Source organism: Microchirus variegatus (assembly GCF_963457635.1).
Source record: "Microchirus variegatus genome assembly, chromosome: 18".
Lineage (NCBI taxonomy): Eukaryota > Metazoa > Chordata > Actinopteri > Pleuronectiformes > Soleidae > Microchirus > Microchirus variegatus.
In genome coordinates, this window is record NC_139819.1 from 19,391,485 (window position 1) to 19,407,442 (window position 15,958).

The 15,958-nt window shown below is 41.0% G+C and overlaps 1 protein-coding gene across 11 annotated transcripts in view; it reads left to right on the top strand.

Annotated features, from left to right (window-relative positions):
- The first annotated feature begins 3,709 nt into the window (after positions 1-3,709).
- camk2b1 (calcium/calmodulin-dependent protein kinase (CaM kinase) II beta 1) overlaps positions 3,710-15,958 on the top strand; it is a 99,744-nt gene continuing 87,495 nt past the window's right edge. For all 11 annotated transcript variants that reach the window (XM_083904782.1, XM_083904787.1, XM_083904790.1 and 8 more), the window contains exon 1: positions 3,710-3,969. In XM_083904782.1, the coding sequence (XP_083760908.1) occupies positions 3,908-3,969 (62 nt within the window). In that variant the 5' untranslated portion in view covers positions 3,710-3,907. The remainder of the gene's footprint in view (positions 3,970-15,958) is intronic.

Below are 15,958 nucleotides of genomic sequence, written 5' to 3' on the forward strand. Positions count from 1 at the left end.
GCTGTGTCCGCCAGAGGGCATCAGAACAGAGAGCAGCGGCTTTCAACACGGTTCAACATGAAGCTTCCAAACTCAAACAGATCGTCAAGGTACACGGACGCAACAGCCCATCACCAGGAAGTGGTAGAGTTTTGGCTTCCAAAATAAAGTTCAACTTCATAAAGTTCGCTGTTGAGGTAAGTATTATCCTAAGACCTGGATGAACTTTTTTTTTATCATGTTTCTCAATATGTTCATTGGATAAACACATAATTATTTTTATTTTTTATTTTATAGACTTGTTTTTGGTAACTAAGATTGTTCCAGATGAATAAATAAAAGTCATTTCACTTTTAAGTTATCAAACTTAACGTTTATCAGGCCACTTTGTTCGGTTTGTGCATTTGTTTTTTTGTTTTTCACTTTTTCAGATCCAGATTTTTACCCCTTCACCACTGTATTTCCTGCTTCCCCTATTTAAGCTTACACATTTACAGATAAATAAATGAATGGACTGGCTGTGTGCACCTCTGTGGGACTGCACTGCTGTGCTTAAAGGTAACACACAAGATGGAGTCAAGGAAGTCACTCACAGATGTTTGTGTGTGTGCATCTTCCTGACTATTGTGACTGAAATCAAACTCTGTGTACTGTGTGTTTAACTTACTTTTTAAAAATTTATTTATTTCAGGGGAATTTAGAATTATCTTGAACCAGATTTATGAAAGGTGAGTATATGTTTTTGAGTAATGTATACTCAAAAATAGAATGTCATGACATTCACTCAGATTCTTGATGCATTTGTCTATGGAATGATTTGTTTTGCTCAAACCCAGTAGTCCAGTGTCACTTGGCCACTTCTATTGGCTACATCTCAGATTGAGTATTTCAACTCATGTGAGTCATGGAGCATGACAGAGTGGTGGTCAATATGTGTGACCAGTACACAGACACTCCTTATGGTCTGGTCAATAAAAGGGCACACCAACAGGTGGACTTCTGTCACTTGTCAATATGCCACAGATGTCACAAATCATGAGGGAACACTCAGCCGGTGTGATGGAGACGTTTTCAAGAAATTTCATTCAGTTCTTCTAGTTGCCAAGTTCGCTGGTGCTATGGCTAGCGCAAGTCAATGGTATGTGCTAGCATGGCATTAGAAACACTAATACCGACTCCACAGTGCACCCGAGGCAAATCAATTGTAATGGCAGACTATCGATGTACATATCTGTGTTGATAGAATGTTTGAAATAAAAGCAACCTTCCAATTTGAAGGATTTATGTCTCATCAGCAGCAGCAGCGCATCATACTTCCGACAGTGGCGGACTGATCATTCTGCTGCCGGAAGTATAGTGCTGAGAAAGTAGTCCCTCAAAAATTCATGCGATGCAAGTTTAGTTTTGTTTCAAATATTATTCTATCAACACAGATATGTACATCTATAGTCTGCTGTTACAATTGATTTGCCTCGGGTGCACTGTGGAGTCGGTATTAGTGTTTCTAATGCCATGCTAGCACATACCATTGACTTGCGCTAGCCATAGCACCAGCGAACTTGGCAACTAGAAGAACTGAATGAAATTTCTTGAAAACGTCTCCATCACACCGGCTGAGTTGGAAAATAGGTCTTATGTCCAACATTCCCAACTATCCCTTTAATGTTGGCTGAGATGAATTGATTAAAAAAAATAACATCAACATCTAACTCAATACCATGATGGATTCTCAAGATATGGGTCAATGACAAATAAAGCTTCTAAAAATTTATTTTTTAAAAGTATTTTCAAAATGGATGTAATGCATATTTTTGAGTCCAGAACAATGTGCTTGAACATTTCTCATATATGGTTTAACTATTCTAACTGTTTTAACTCATTTTTTAACAGTATCTTTAACTTCACAACAAAAAAAATGTCAGGTGGCACAACCAACTATTTATAAAAAAATATATACATTCCTAATATTTATTTTAAAATGAATTATTTGGCAACTATACCTTAAGGTGTCTACACTAGATAAACATTATTATTTTTATCATTGTGTTGTTTGTTTTTTTTTTACAATATTTTAAGATTTTTGGTCTCTGAAGGTCAGGTTTTAAACATCCTTAACATCCAATTTTAAAGACAGGAAAATAATCACACAAATACACACATTCATATATTTCAGTATAATAACTACACACATTACATTTATAAACCATTTGGTCACTTTGACGTATCATTTATTGGTTAAAATTGGTTTAACCACTTGACAAATATTGGTTGCACCACCTGATCACATTAGTTATGCCATGAAATATGCTGAAAAAAAATGCATTTTCATTTCAAATAGTAACATGTGTTTTAGACATCAGTTAAACCTAACCCTAACCCATCAAAAACAATTCACATAACATTACATCTTTATGATGAGGATCGAGTATAGTCGCGATGAAGTGCAGGGGATCTGGGTAGATGTTAATAAAACGTGGTGACGGACTCTTAAAGAGCAGAGCTCACTTTTCATTGTTTTCACTCCATGTTCTCAATCTTTGTGTAGAAGACACTTTAGCGCTGCAATTAATGGAATAACAGATGCATCAGATGAGCTGATGTCTTTAGTTAACTGCTCAAAGAGAGAGAATGTTCTCTGGTGTGAAGTCAATGTCGCAGGGAGTTCATAATCTGCTCCGTATGCAGCCAAGTTTCGCTTTAGCGCAAAGAGACGTTTCAGCATTTAATAGGTGCTGTTCCACAGTGTACCCGCTGTGTTTCGGCCGCCGAATTATCAGTGCATCCCTAAATATAACATCTTTATTGACAAGAACAATGTAACCGTAATAATGACATATTTGATGGTGTGACTTGAGTTTCAGTCAGCACATGGACAAGGGAGCGCTCGCCGATTACATGGGGGTGCAGTGGCCTTGATCACTAGTTTTACATTGGTTTACATTGGTTGTACCACACTGACATGGAAAATGTACCAACCTACATATAGTTGAAAGTAGTTATTTTTATCAGTATTTTACAGAGATCTACAAACCTTTAGCTTAGTCGCAAGGTTCTCTGGGGTTCCTCTGGCTGATGCAACATTTAGTTTACAGCTAATGTCTCTTGACTTCAAAATAAAGTCTAATGTTTATGGTTGCACCACCCTGATATTTAGGAAATGTACATTTCTGGACAAAAGTTTTGCAGTTATTAAGCTTTAAAACTATTGATATTAGGGAAAAAATATTATTCAAAAGACTTCAAACATAAAATTATTTTAATAGTTTTCTTAGTCTGCTCACTTGCTCGGACAGCTGCATCACCTGATATCTTAGGGGTTTGAAAAGTCAAAACATAAAATAAGATAATTATTTGAATTTACTGAAAAATTGATGAAAATTAATGGGTTATATAGAATAAAGTGATAGATGTCATGAAAAGATTAAATTTTGTTTTTTTTTAGATAGTGGACTTGGACACAAAAATATGCACGTCATGTCATTGACCCATACAATTTGAATGTCAAATCACTGAAAAGTCAACTGTTTTTCCAGTTTACCGGCTTTGGCCCCCTCCTGACCACACTAGAAGATCACTGGCCCCAGGTCATTTTCAGTTTCTGGCCCCTGTTCTAGACTAGAAAAGCTGTATTTTATTGTGAAAGTAGCAGGAAGCCGAATCGGATGCGCGCGTGAGGCGTCACATAGTGAGTAGAGAGCGCGCGAGCTCACACTGGCCTGCCTGCTCGTTTCGTCTCTCCAGTGTCAGAACCGCCGCTGCCTCCGCCGCTGTTCTTTCAAACCGTCGTTTGAAGGCATTTCGCCGCTTCAACGGCCGTGAAGCTGCTGGGCGGAAGTGTCCTTTAAAACCTTTACAACACAAAACAAGCGCGAACTGATTGAGAACAAATAGGTGAGAGAGAGAGAGAGAGAGAGAGAGATAGAGAGACATGGCAACGACAACCTGCACGAGATTCACAGACGAGTACCAGCTGTACGAGGAGCTGGGCAAGTGAGTACACAACTGTGTGTGTGTGTGTGTGTGTGTGTGTGTGTGTGTGTGTGTGTGTGTGTGCGCAGCTTTTTCGGGATGACAGCTCTCAAAATACGCTGCTCTCTCTCACGCGCACACACACACACCACACTCCAAACATGTTATGTTGTATTTTTGTTTTTATTATATGATACACACACACACACAATCCATTTTATTAGGTACACCTGCTCAACAACTTGTTAATGCAAATATCTGCTCAGCCAATCACACTGGACATGTGGGCATGTGCGCATTTGGACACGGTCAATATGACCGCACAATGTGATTTCAGTGACTGAAAGTGTTCATGGTTGTTTGGTCTGAGAACTGCTGGCACTTTGACACTTAAACCGTTTCTCGTGTTTACTGAGAATGGTCTGAAACATGTCCAGTGAGTGACCAGCAGGTCTCTGGAGGAAATGTCTTGTTGATGTCATGTTTGGTCAGAGGAGAATGACCAAACCGGTTAAAAATGATAGAGAAGACACCGTCATTTAAAATATAATTCCAACAATATTAACATAGCAATTATAACTAATGGTTTGCCTGTATCAGTGGCGTAGGCAGAAATAATATTTTGGGTGGGCCAGTACAAAAGTGGGTGGGCCATCTTTGCCCCAAAAAAGGAATTAGAACTTGAAAAATGACAACTATAGACAAACTGGAAAAACAACGACTATTTGACTTTGTAATATTATGCATTGCAAAGGCAATGACGGCAAAATACTGCCTATAACACAAGCTCTACCATCAGAGCTATATAAAGGCTTGTACACAATACAACAGTTTAGACAAAAAATTTATTTGCATATCGGCGTTATTGCACGACACAATTAATCATTATATTGCACAAAGTGCCAGTAAACCCAAACAGCAGAAAAGTTGTTAACATACAGTATAACATAGTGCTACATCAGAAAGAATTCAGTTTGGCACCATCTGTGCCATTTGAGATTTCTTAGGTACCAAATTATTAAAACCCATTTAATTTTATTTATATGTCACTATTGGTCTAAAAAGAACTTGTTTTGAAAAAAAAAATAGTATGATAACTCAGGTGCTCCCCGTGCGGTGCGTAATAACAACTCTGTGACTGCAGCGTCTTCAGTTACGCAGCGCCATAGCTCTGGCTTACCTTGGTCAATTAGGGTGATTGACAGCTCGTTTTAAACCTCTAAACCGGTAAAATCAGACCCCGGTCTCCAAATGCACGTCAATCACTTCAATAGCGAGTCAAAGGGACATAAATGCATATGACGCATTTGTGCGGACATTCGCCCCTCTCTAATCAGAACAATCTAATGTCGCTGTAATTATCAATCAGACCGGGATTTGTTCCCAAAGCATGCTGGAAAGTGTAGTTCTTTATTAGAAATGGTTTTGTTCCGGTGGAAATAACTTGTTTTGGTAAACAGCAAAGGTAAGACAACATTTCTGCTTGTATTTCTTGAAAGTCAGTTGTTGTTTTGCTCTTATTTTGGGGCTGGATCCGTGAATCTTGGTCGTAGAGTGATAAAAATGGTACCGCTGGAATCTGTGGATTCTCCGCTGTCCAGTCGACACGTGTTTTTTGTTTACATAATCACGCTGACGCTCCGGTGCCACTTTTCCATGTGTGCGCTTTTTTTCGCTGCTGCTGGTTTGATCCGTCGGTGTTTTAACTGTGTTTCGTGAACATACGAATGGTTTATACGAGCTTTTTAGCTGAGTTTCTGACCTTTCTGTGGGTATGCAGCATGTCTGTGTTTATTCAAGTTAGACATGGTTTTATGACACTTTTGTCACTGCGTGGGGGCAGCGTCAGTGCTGTGCAGGGATAGATCCGCAGGTAAACCCGGCGCGTTAAGGCCACATTATACTTCTCCGACTGCGTATGCGTTATCCGTCTGCGTCACCACGGAGACGCCTCGAGCATTTATACTTCTGCGTCGTCGTGACGGACACTCGCTGCAATTTCCCGCCCGATCAGTAGGGGTCGCTACGCAAGGTTGTTGTGCTTCTGGCTACAGTGAGCAATGGCGTCCGAGAAAGAAAGAGAGAGAAAGACTGTTGTTGTTGAAAAAGTGGCCGTTTCTCACTTTTCTGTGTCACGGAACGCAGTTTTAAGATAATTTGAGGCGAGAAATTGGCCATTTAGAGTCTAAACATGTGCTGTGTGTGTTAAGATATGACGTATTTATAGTTCGGCAGCGGCGTTATCGGCGGGGATCAGCTCTGCCTGTCAGGACGCCCGGAGCGCACTGAGAGCCGACACAGAGCAGCTTAGCTCGGCCTGTCCTGAGGACCAATCGCAGCTCTTGCCGTCTCCGTAGTCCCTTGACGGAGTGACGGACACTTAAAAAATATTTCGTGCAGACGGAGACTACGCAGAGGCTCTTCGACAGTCTCTGCGTCGACGCAGAGTCTCTACGTAGCCTACGCAGAGCACTTTACGCAGAAGTATAAATTGGGCTTTACGCTGACCGGGAGAGAGCAACTGTGCCGGGGAACAAACGTCAGTGTCCGGGGCCGGGCTAACCTTCTTGTGGGCTAATTACTCTGAAATGTATTTCCTTTACATGCATGTTTTTTTTTTTTTTTTTTTTTTAAACAAAATACGTTTTTCATCATACTTGGCTGGGTGGGCCAGTGAGTAAACTGGGCGGGCCAGTGCCGCCCAGGCCCATTGCTGGCTACGCGCATGGCCTGTTTCCTGACTCAGCATTCCCAACTAATGACCAGCTGTTGCAACTAATGCGTGCAAATAAACTCTGAGCACACAGCTAATACTAGAGCACATGGGCTACAACACCACCACACTGAGGGCCACGCTTATTATTATAATAGTATTGTATATATATATTAGGACTGGGCAATATGTCGAAAATGTATCGTTATCGAAATTATAATCAACGTCATTTTGCCATTATCAATATATTCGATAAGTAAAAAAAACAAACAAAACAAAGTAATAGTCATTAATGGCTGTGTGTGTATGTAGGCAGGCTACCGGTATGTTCATGTCCCTTTAAGACACTCAGACATGTACAGCATGTGTAGTCGCGTATATATATGTTATGTATGCTATGTGTCAGTACTGATATCTGTGTCACGGCGCACATGCTTATATCAAGCAAATGGTATATTATGCACATTATGCGATGACGTCGTTTAGCATCTTCAAACTTATCGTTCATTTATCGTTATCAAGGTGAACTGCTCAATATATCGTGATTGATTGATTTGAGGCCATACCACCCAGCCCTAATATATATATATGTATATATATAGGTCAGTGACAAATAAAGTTTCTAAAAAGGGATTTTTAATAAAGTATTTTCAATATAGATGTTATTTTTGATTCCAGAATAATGTGTTTGAACATGTCTCATATATTGAATAACTATTCTGTTTTTTTTTTTGTATACTTTTTATTTTATTTATTTACAACAGAACATGAGATCATCATGGGTGTTACATTTAAATTAGAGATATTATTTTACACATCCAACTGTCCAGGGTGTACCCCGCCTATCGCCCATAGTCAGCTGAGATAGGCACAGCACCCCCCGCAACCCTCTGGTGGAGGATAAAGCGGTAGATAATAGATGGATGGTTTTTACACATACAGACATAGATACATACACATACATCCTAATACAAAGTTTCAATATTCAAGGTGCATACCCAATCCATTTCTCCCAGCGTACAGTACATTTCTCCAACTGAAGTCGTAAAACAAAAGTAATTCTCTCCATGTAGTACATTTCTTGAACCATTTCTTGGACCAATGTTGGCGGATCTAGTTGCAACCATTTTCTCGTTATAGCTTTCCTGCTACTTGCTAGAATAATCTTCAATAAGTATTTGTCCTTGTGTAGGACTGTTTCTGGGATTTTACCAAGATATAAAGTGACAAAAGAGAAATCCAAATCCACCCCCATTATGTTATTTATATCGGTTAATACCCCCCTCCAGAATGGCTGGATTTTCGGACAGGCCCAAAAAACATGGAAGTGGTTAGCCATAGAGGTTCCACATTGTCTCCAACAGAAGCCTCGGCTCTGTGTGCCCGTCTGCAGTGCTGTTATTTTAGGAGTTATGAAAAATCTCGCTACATTTTTCCAGCCGAACTCTCTTAGTGATCTTGAGTTAGCAGTGGTCGCTTATGTTTCACATATTTCCAACCAGGTCTCTTCTGATATCTGTGATTCTGACTCCCTCTCCCATTTTGTTTAATTGATATCGTAGAGTGATTGTTAGAGGCTTCTATACTTCCATATATTCTTGAGATCAACTTTTTGTTGCCTTTTTTTGTATGCATCCTGAAATATAGAAATCAAATTGTATTCCTTCTCCTCCTTTATTTGTAAGTTTTTTATTATAATAGTCTCTGACTTATTGGTGGAAGTCCTGCTTTTCCATTCCAAAAGTGTCTGAAATGTATTGTTTGAGACAAGGGAGCAGAAAGACGTGAGACTTCTCCCAGCCCACTGTTTAAAGCCCCTGTCCAATATAGCAGGTTAAAATTCTGGATCATAAGCTACCCAATTCAAGATTTTAGCCTGTTTCTCTATTTGTAACTTCCTCAAAACCTTAAACCACAACTTAAGAGAGAATACAGTCCATTGATTCAAACTGTTGTATTGTCTTTCAGCTTGGTTTTTATTTGCAATTATAGATTATATATAGATATAGAAGCCGTGGCAACACATTCATTTTAATCATTTCTATTCTATTACTCATATCAAGAGGGACGAGGGTCCATCTAGAGATGTCCAATTTGATCTCTTTATTAATGAGGCCGTAGTTGTTTTCAAAAAATTTAGACATATCCTGAGTAAGATTTATTCCTAAATATTTCATTTTGGGCGAGTCCCAGTTAAAATTGTATTTCCCTTTAATATCTGGGGGGTATAATTAAATGTGAGGGTTTGTGTTTTTTGGATATTTAGCTTATAACCAGAGTATGAATTATATTCTTTTAGCAGGGACATCTTTTTAGGGATGCTTGAGTCTGGGCTTGTAACAAAAAGAAGAACATCATCTGCAAACATACATCTCCTCTAATCATGATCCCCTTTATCTCACAGTCCTCCCTGATAGCTTGAGCTAAGGGTTCAATAAATAACGCAAATAGGGTCTGGCTCAGGGGACAACCCTGCCGTGTCCTTCTTTCCAGATGAATAGTTTGCGACAGGTGTCCAATAATCCTGATCCTGGCTGTTGGAGAGAAGTATAAAGCCCTAATGTATTTAATAAAACCATCTTTGAAGCCGAATCTTGCAAGTACCCTGTATAGATATTACCAACCTACTGAGTCAAATGCCTTTTCGGCATTTATGCTGATCAACATTGCACTGATGTTTTCTGATTTAATATGGCTCACCACCTGCAGAGTTCTCCTTAAATTATCCTGTGTCTGTCTAATACAAAGCCTGTTTGATCCAAGTCTACCAGCTCTGGGACAATGGATTCCAGTCTTTTAGACAGGATTGAAGCAAGCAATTTATAGTCTACGTTCAGGACTGATATTGGTCTGTATGAGCTGCATTCCTTTTTATCTTTTTCTTCTTTCGGGATGATAGAGATCACCGCTTCCTTCCATGATTGGGGGGCTTCCCCTGTTCTCAGTGTATGATTTAAGCAGCTAAGCAGCACATATTCTAACTGTTTTAACTAATTTTTTAATTTTTTAAGTATTTTTAACTTCACAACAAAAAAAATGTCAGGTGGCCCAACCAAATATTTGGCAACTATCCCTTAAGGTGTCTACATTAGATAAACATGATTCTTTTCATCATGATGTGTTTATTTCAATAATTTAAGATTTTTGCTCTCTGTAGGTCAGGTTTTAAGCATCCTTAACATCCTATTTTACAGTTAAAGACAGGAAAATAATTCCTGTCACCGTTCCAGAGGGGGGCGCTGCGCTTCTGAGAACGGATGTGCTGGATAGTACTGGCCAATCACAAGACTCTGTCTTCTGGGGGTGAAAGTTCACTCTGAAATCTCGCAGCAGAAAAACACCGTCAGAAAAGAGGATTTCTATCGGCTCGTTTAGAGCAACTCGGAGGTTTTTGACCATAAAAACAAGTGAATATATGTAAGTAGACCTCCATAACTAACATTTATGTGCAACAGGACCACTCTATGTCACCTTTAACATAAATAAAAAAATGGTAGTCCCCCCTCATCTGGTGCAGACAAATTTCTGCACACCGCCCCTGCGCTGTACTGTCCTCCCTCTCCTCTCCTAATTTCTCTACACGCAATTTTACCCCTACAACGCTGCAATTAAGGAAATAACAGATGCATCAGATGAGCTGATCTCTTTAGTGTTCCAGGCATGTCCCACCGGGAGGAGACCCAGAGGAAGACTCAGGACACGCTGGAGTGACTACGTCGCTCAACTGGCCTGGGAACGCCTTGGGGTCCCCCCGGAAGAGCTGGAAGAAGTGTCCTGCGAGAGGGAGGTCTGGGCGTCCCTTCTCAGACTGCTGCCCCCGCGACCCGGCCCCGGATAAGCTGTAGAAGATGGATGGATGGATGGATTTTTAATAGTTTTCTTAGGGCCTGATCTACTAAAGCTTTGCACGTGCAAAAACGTGTGCAAACTGGATTGCACACCCAGATTTGCGTTGATGCTGATCTACAACAGGGCGCAACGAGGACTGCGTCCCTCAGACGGGCAAAATAGCACTTGCAACCCATTTAGCGTTCTTGTCTTAATGCATATGCAATGTGGGGCGTTTACACGATATTTTGCGTGTGATGGGAGGAGATATGTCATTTTAGCACGCGCAAAGTGATTTATCAAACCTGAAACTGATTGCGGTGCTTATTTTTGCGTCTATATTTAGCACGTTTGAAAGACAGGTCTTAACTGGCACAGTGGTGCGCGCACATGGCTGCGGTTAAGCACATATCCTCTGAGAAATCCATAAACAAAAATACTTTTTGTAAATCAGGAAATTACAGTTTTCCTGAGCATGTTCAACTACGCGTTCAAAGATGACGCACATTCATTTCTTATTTGGTATATCTGAATAAATTAAATATAGATATCCAGAGGAGAAATATGTGTTTGTACTTGTATGGGCTTACCTTGGTCTGCAGTTTGTGATTCAAGGAGGGGTCGTATCTATGTTCCCCGGTTAAGACCGGAACGGGGAATCCCGCTTTACCGTAACGGGTCCAGCTCTAACCTGGTCTACTCTCGGTGCACGGCGAAGCGCAAGCTGCACATTGCGCAAACGTCACCAAAACCTCACAGTCAGGTTTCCACAGTTCCAGACACATTTAAATGCAATAAATAATCACAACAATCACTATTTAATGTAACTATCTGAATCAGCTATAGATATGTCATCTATATCGATTGTCCTGTCACCTCTGACGTCAGATCAAAGGCTGTTGGCACGCTTAATGGAAACTCAGCCTGACTGAATGAACACAGATGAAACCAGGGACGGACTGGGACTAAAAATGTTTATTTATTTATTTACTTATTGACAAAAAAGTCACACATCCATTGAAATTAGACCTATGTGTAATCTTTAGAGAAACTGCAGAGCGCTCCCTGGCAGCTGTCGGTGAGCTGCAGGTGAGTCAGGAGGAGAGTAGCACCTTTTTTTTTTTTTTTTTTTCTTAACGGTAACATCCATAGTCCATAGTTTTCTTTGTTTGATACGTCAGGTAATGATGGAGCTGTCCAAAATACCAACGCAGGATTAAAATAATAATATAAAAAGAACAAGGATCAGGTCATATCCCTCGATCCCAGTTATCTGCTCATCACAGAACTTCAGCTGTACTTTCTGTTCAGTGGCTTCAAATTTCATTCTGCGCTTCAGTTGAGTCTGCTCTTTCTCCATGTTGACAACCCTTGACTAGCACAAAAAAATTTAGTTTATTTAAGTTTAAACATATTTCACAACATATTACCTACACACAAATAAGTAAATGACCCACTCTCTCGCGCTCTCTCTCTCTCTCTCTGTGTGTGTCTCTCTCTCTCTCTCCCGCCCCGTGCCAACAATGCCTCGCGCTCTCTGCGCGCACAGGTTTAAATGACAAACAAACAAATGCTGAGTGCTGATCAAAAGTTTTGTGCAAGTGATTTAAGATCCTGACTCTTGTCCCAAATATGACAGGCTTCGTTCAGTGATTTAAACAAATATATAAAAATGAATGAAATGTTTACATGCAGAGCGCTCACTCGAAAAGCAGACAACATCGATGCGGGTGCGCGGATGTTGTGTAATCAAATACACAGGAACGGCCGTATATAAAAAATTGGCCGATTCCGATCACTGGCCGATTAATCGGTGCATCCCTATACCGAAGTTATAGGGCACTTATAGGGTACCCAGAAATCCTGCTCAGCCCGGTGGTAGGGCCTCTTGGGCAGCCCACCGATAGCCCACGGTGTTTTTGTAAAAAATTTTTTTTAAAGTTGACAGGAAATTAGAAATTATGACTATGATGTGTTATTGTAAGACATTTATTAACAATATTTAAATACTAAAAAATAATGTTATGTCCATTATTGACCATCGAATCAGCGATAATTAAAATGAGGGGCAAAAAAGTGTGTCGCCAGACGGCTCAGGCTTTTGAACCTACGCTTGTCAACCAGAGTGCAGGATCTTGACTGAGTGAGATGCCGTCTTCAAACGTGTAGACGGCTTATTGTTGTGTCCCCCACCCCCGTCCTAAACATTAGGACGGGGGTGGGACGTTCGCACTGCACACACGCACAGCCACTGGAGAGAACAGCTGTTGTCACCATGTAGGCTAACGTTACATTCACCCTACAAACCAGCCTTTGAGCATCACGGACACCGGCCAAAGCTCCATAGTTACCTTAACGACACGCCCTCGCCTATTCCATTCACAAAAACGGGCCGGTGACTTGTCCTGCCCAATGCGTGCACATCATCTGAGAACGCAGGGAGCCTGGACAGCAGGCACACCTTTTCGTGCACAGCTTCTTTAACCTCGTTGGTCGTGAACTTTACGTGTTTGTGACTTTTTTTTATGACATTTTTTTGTCGAGTTGCGCACGTGTCGATTGTCGATCGATTTGTCGACAAAAAAGTCCCATCCTACTCTCTCCTGCATGGTTCGCCGCTCCTGTGCTCTGTGCGTCTCCGTAAGTAGACTGGATCATTTCTCTGGGTGTTTTATCTCCACTTACAAATAATGATATTTATAACGAGGATCGAGAACAGTCACGATGTGCAGGGGATCCGGGTAGATCTTAGTAAAACATGGTGACGACTTATGAGAGCAGAGCGCGTTTCATTGTTTTCACTCTGAGGTCTCAACCTTTGTGTCGAAGATGCTTTAATGCTGCAATTAAGATGCATCAGATGAGCTGATCTCTTTAGTTAATTGCTCAAAAAGAGAGAATGTTCTCTGGTGTGAAGTTGCGGGGAGTTCATAATCTGCTCCGTATGCTGCCAAGTTGCGCTTTAGCGCAGAGACTTTCCAGCACTTAATAGGTGCTGTTCCACAGTGTACTTGCTGTGTTTCGGCCGCTGAATTATCGGTGCATCCCTAAATATAACATATTTATTGACAAGAACAATGTAACCGTAATAATGACGCATTTGATGGTGTGACTTGGGTTTCAATCAGCACTTGGACAAGGGAGCGCTGTCCGATGACATGGGAGCGTAGCTAGGGCTGGGCGATACGGCCTCAAATCAATATCACGATATATTGAGCAGCTCACCTCGATAATGTTAAATGAACGATAAGTTTGAAGACGCTAGACGATGTCATCGCCTAATTGCAAAAATTTGCCTGATATAAGCATGTGCACCGTGACACACAGATATCAGTACTGACACATCTCAGACATAACATACACATGTATACGTATATATATATATATATATATATATATATATATATATATATATATATATATATATATGTGTGTGTGTGTGTGTGTTTGTGTTTGTGTTTTATGTCTTTACGGATCATTTAAAAACCAGGAAGTGTATCGTCATTAGCAACATAAGCATTCATGGAAGCTCCCGCTGTGGGGAGAACGTGGACATACGTGTACATTTATGGCTCACGTATGTAAAAAATTTTTTAAATTGTCCGGTTTAAATTAGGCTGGTAATTACAGTTAATGTGTCGGGCCGGGCTTGAACACAACGTGCACGGGCTCGGGTAGGGTTGGGCTTGATTTTTTGGGCCCGATCTAAGTTCTAGCAGGGATCCCAGCAGCACCCGCTGCTTGTTAAGGGATACGTGCTTTCACGTGAGAGTTTCCAAACACCAGAAAAGTCTCCAATAACACCAGAAAAAGTCGGGAGATTTGTCACGAGTCGCTTTTGACAAAGAAAGTCACTAGGAGGAGTCGGAAAGACCAGATTTAGCGACAAAGTCGGCAAGTTGGCAACACTGCCACCTCTTTTTTTACATACGCTGTACACAGCCGAGTGTCTTAAAGGGACATGAACATACCGGTAGCCTGACTGCATAAACACACAGCCATTATCGAATATATCGACATGGGCAAAATGATGTCGAACACGTCGTAAATTTCGATAACGATGAATTTTAGATATATCGCCCAGCCCTAGGCGCCAGGCTTATAATGCACTTGGGAAACCCTGCTCCTACATAGATTTGTCGGAACGTACGTAGATTTCCTGTTGAGTTGAGGCCATGGTCTTCCCACCAAGCTTCAGGAAATTAGGTGGAACTCAATCTATGCTGAAATTATAGGGCACTTGCTGTATCGTCGCGAATGGATTGCCATGGTCACACCGTTTTGAATCCGCAAAACCTTTGGACAACTTTGCTAATATTGCGAACAAACATATATTATTCTGTCACCTCACTGGCAGCTGTGCCTCAGCTAAACACTGTGTTTCAAAGATAGTGAGGTCATGGCCCACAAACCCTGGGACATGTTTTCATTATAACATAATATTAAGTGGGGGGCCACATGTAACCGATTGGCGGGCCGCATATGGCCCACGGGCCTGCAGTTTGACACCTGTGTCTTAGGGGTTTGAGAAGCCAAAACATAAAAGAATATCATTATTTGAATTTACTGAAACATTTATGAAAATGAATAGGTTTTATAGAATAAAGTGATAGCTGTCATGAAAAGATTAAATGATTAGGGTTCGAGCACGACAAGAACCCTATTGAAACTGAAATAATTCTTTATTAGGGTTCGAGCACGACTGTGCAAGAACCCTCTTGAAACTGAAGGAGTTATAAGGGTTCGAGCAAGACTGTGCAAGAACCCTATTGAAACTGAAGGAATTCTTTATCAGGGTTCGAGCACGACTGCAAGAACCCTCCTTGAAACTGAAGGAATTCTTTATTAGAAACTTAATATGTGAGACCAGGGACTGGTCCTGAACATGTCTGCAGAAGATGACCTCCCAACAGGAAGTGGAACGCCCGTAACAGGAAATAAAGTCCAACATTGTCTGATCTGCACGGAAATTGACATGTGAGACAAGTTAACTTCCCTGAACATATTTACGGACAGTCCTATGACCAACAGGAAGTCAGCCATTTTGAACAGGAAGTGCCCTCTAACTTTGCCGTACGTCACACGATCCCCTCTAATCTTGGATGAGGTTGCGCACGCCGCGATGGCTACACAGACAGACATGCCCGGGGACGCCGCTGAAAATAACTAATACTGAAAATAACTATCACCGCGTGCGGTGAATGATCAGGTTCGTGGGCATGCACCGAGCGTCCGCTGCGTCTGAATCACTTAATTAGTGAGTCAAAATGACATGAATGCGTATGACGCATTTGTGCTGCACATTCGCCCTTCTCTAATCAGAATGATCTAATGTCGCTCTGTAATGATCAATCAGACCGGGATTTGTTCCCAAAGCATGCTGGAAAGTGTAGTTCTTCATTAAAAGTGATTTTGTTCCGGTGGAAATAACTTGTTTTGATAAACAGCAAAAGTAAGACAATATTTCTG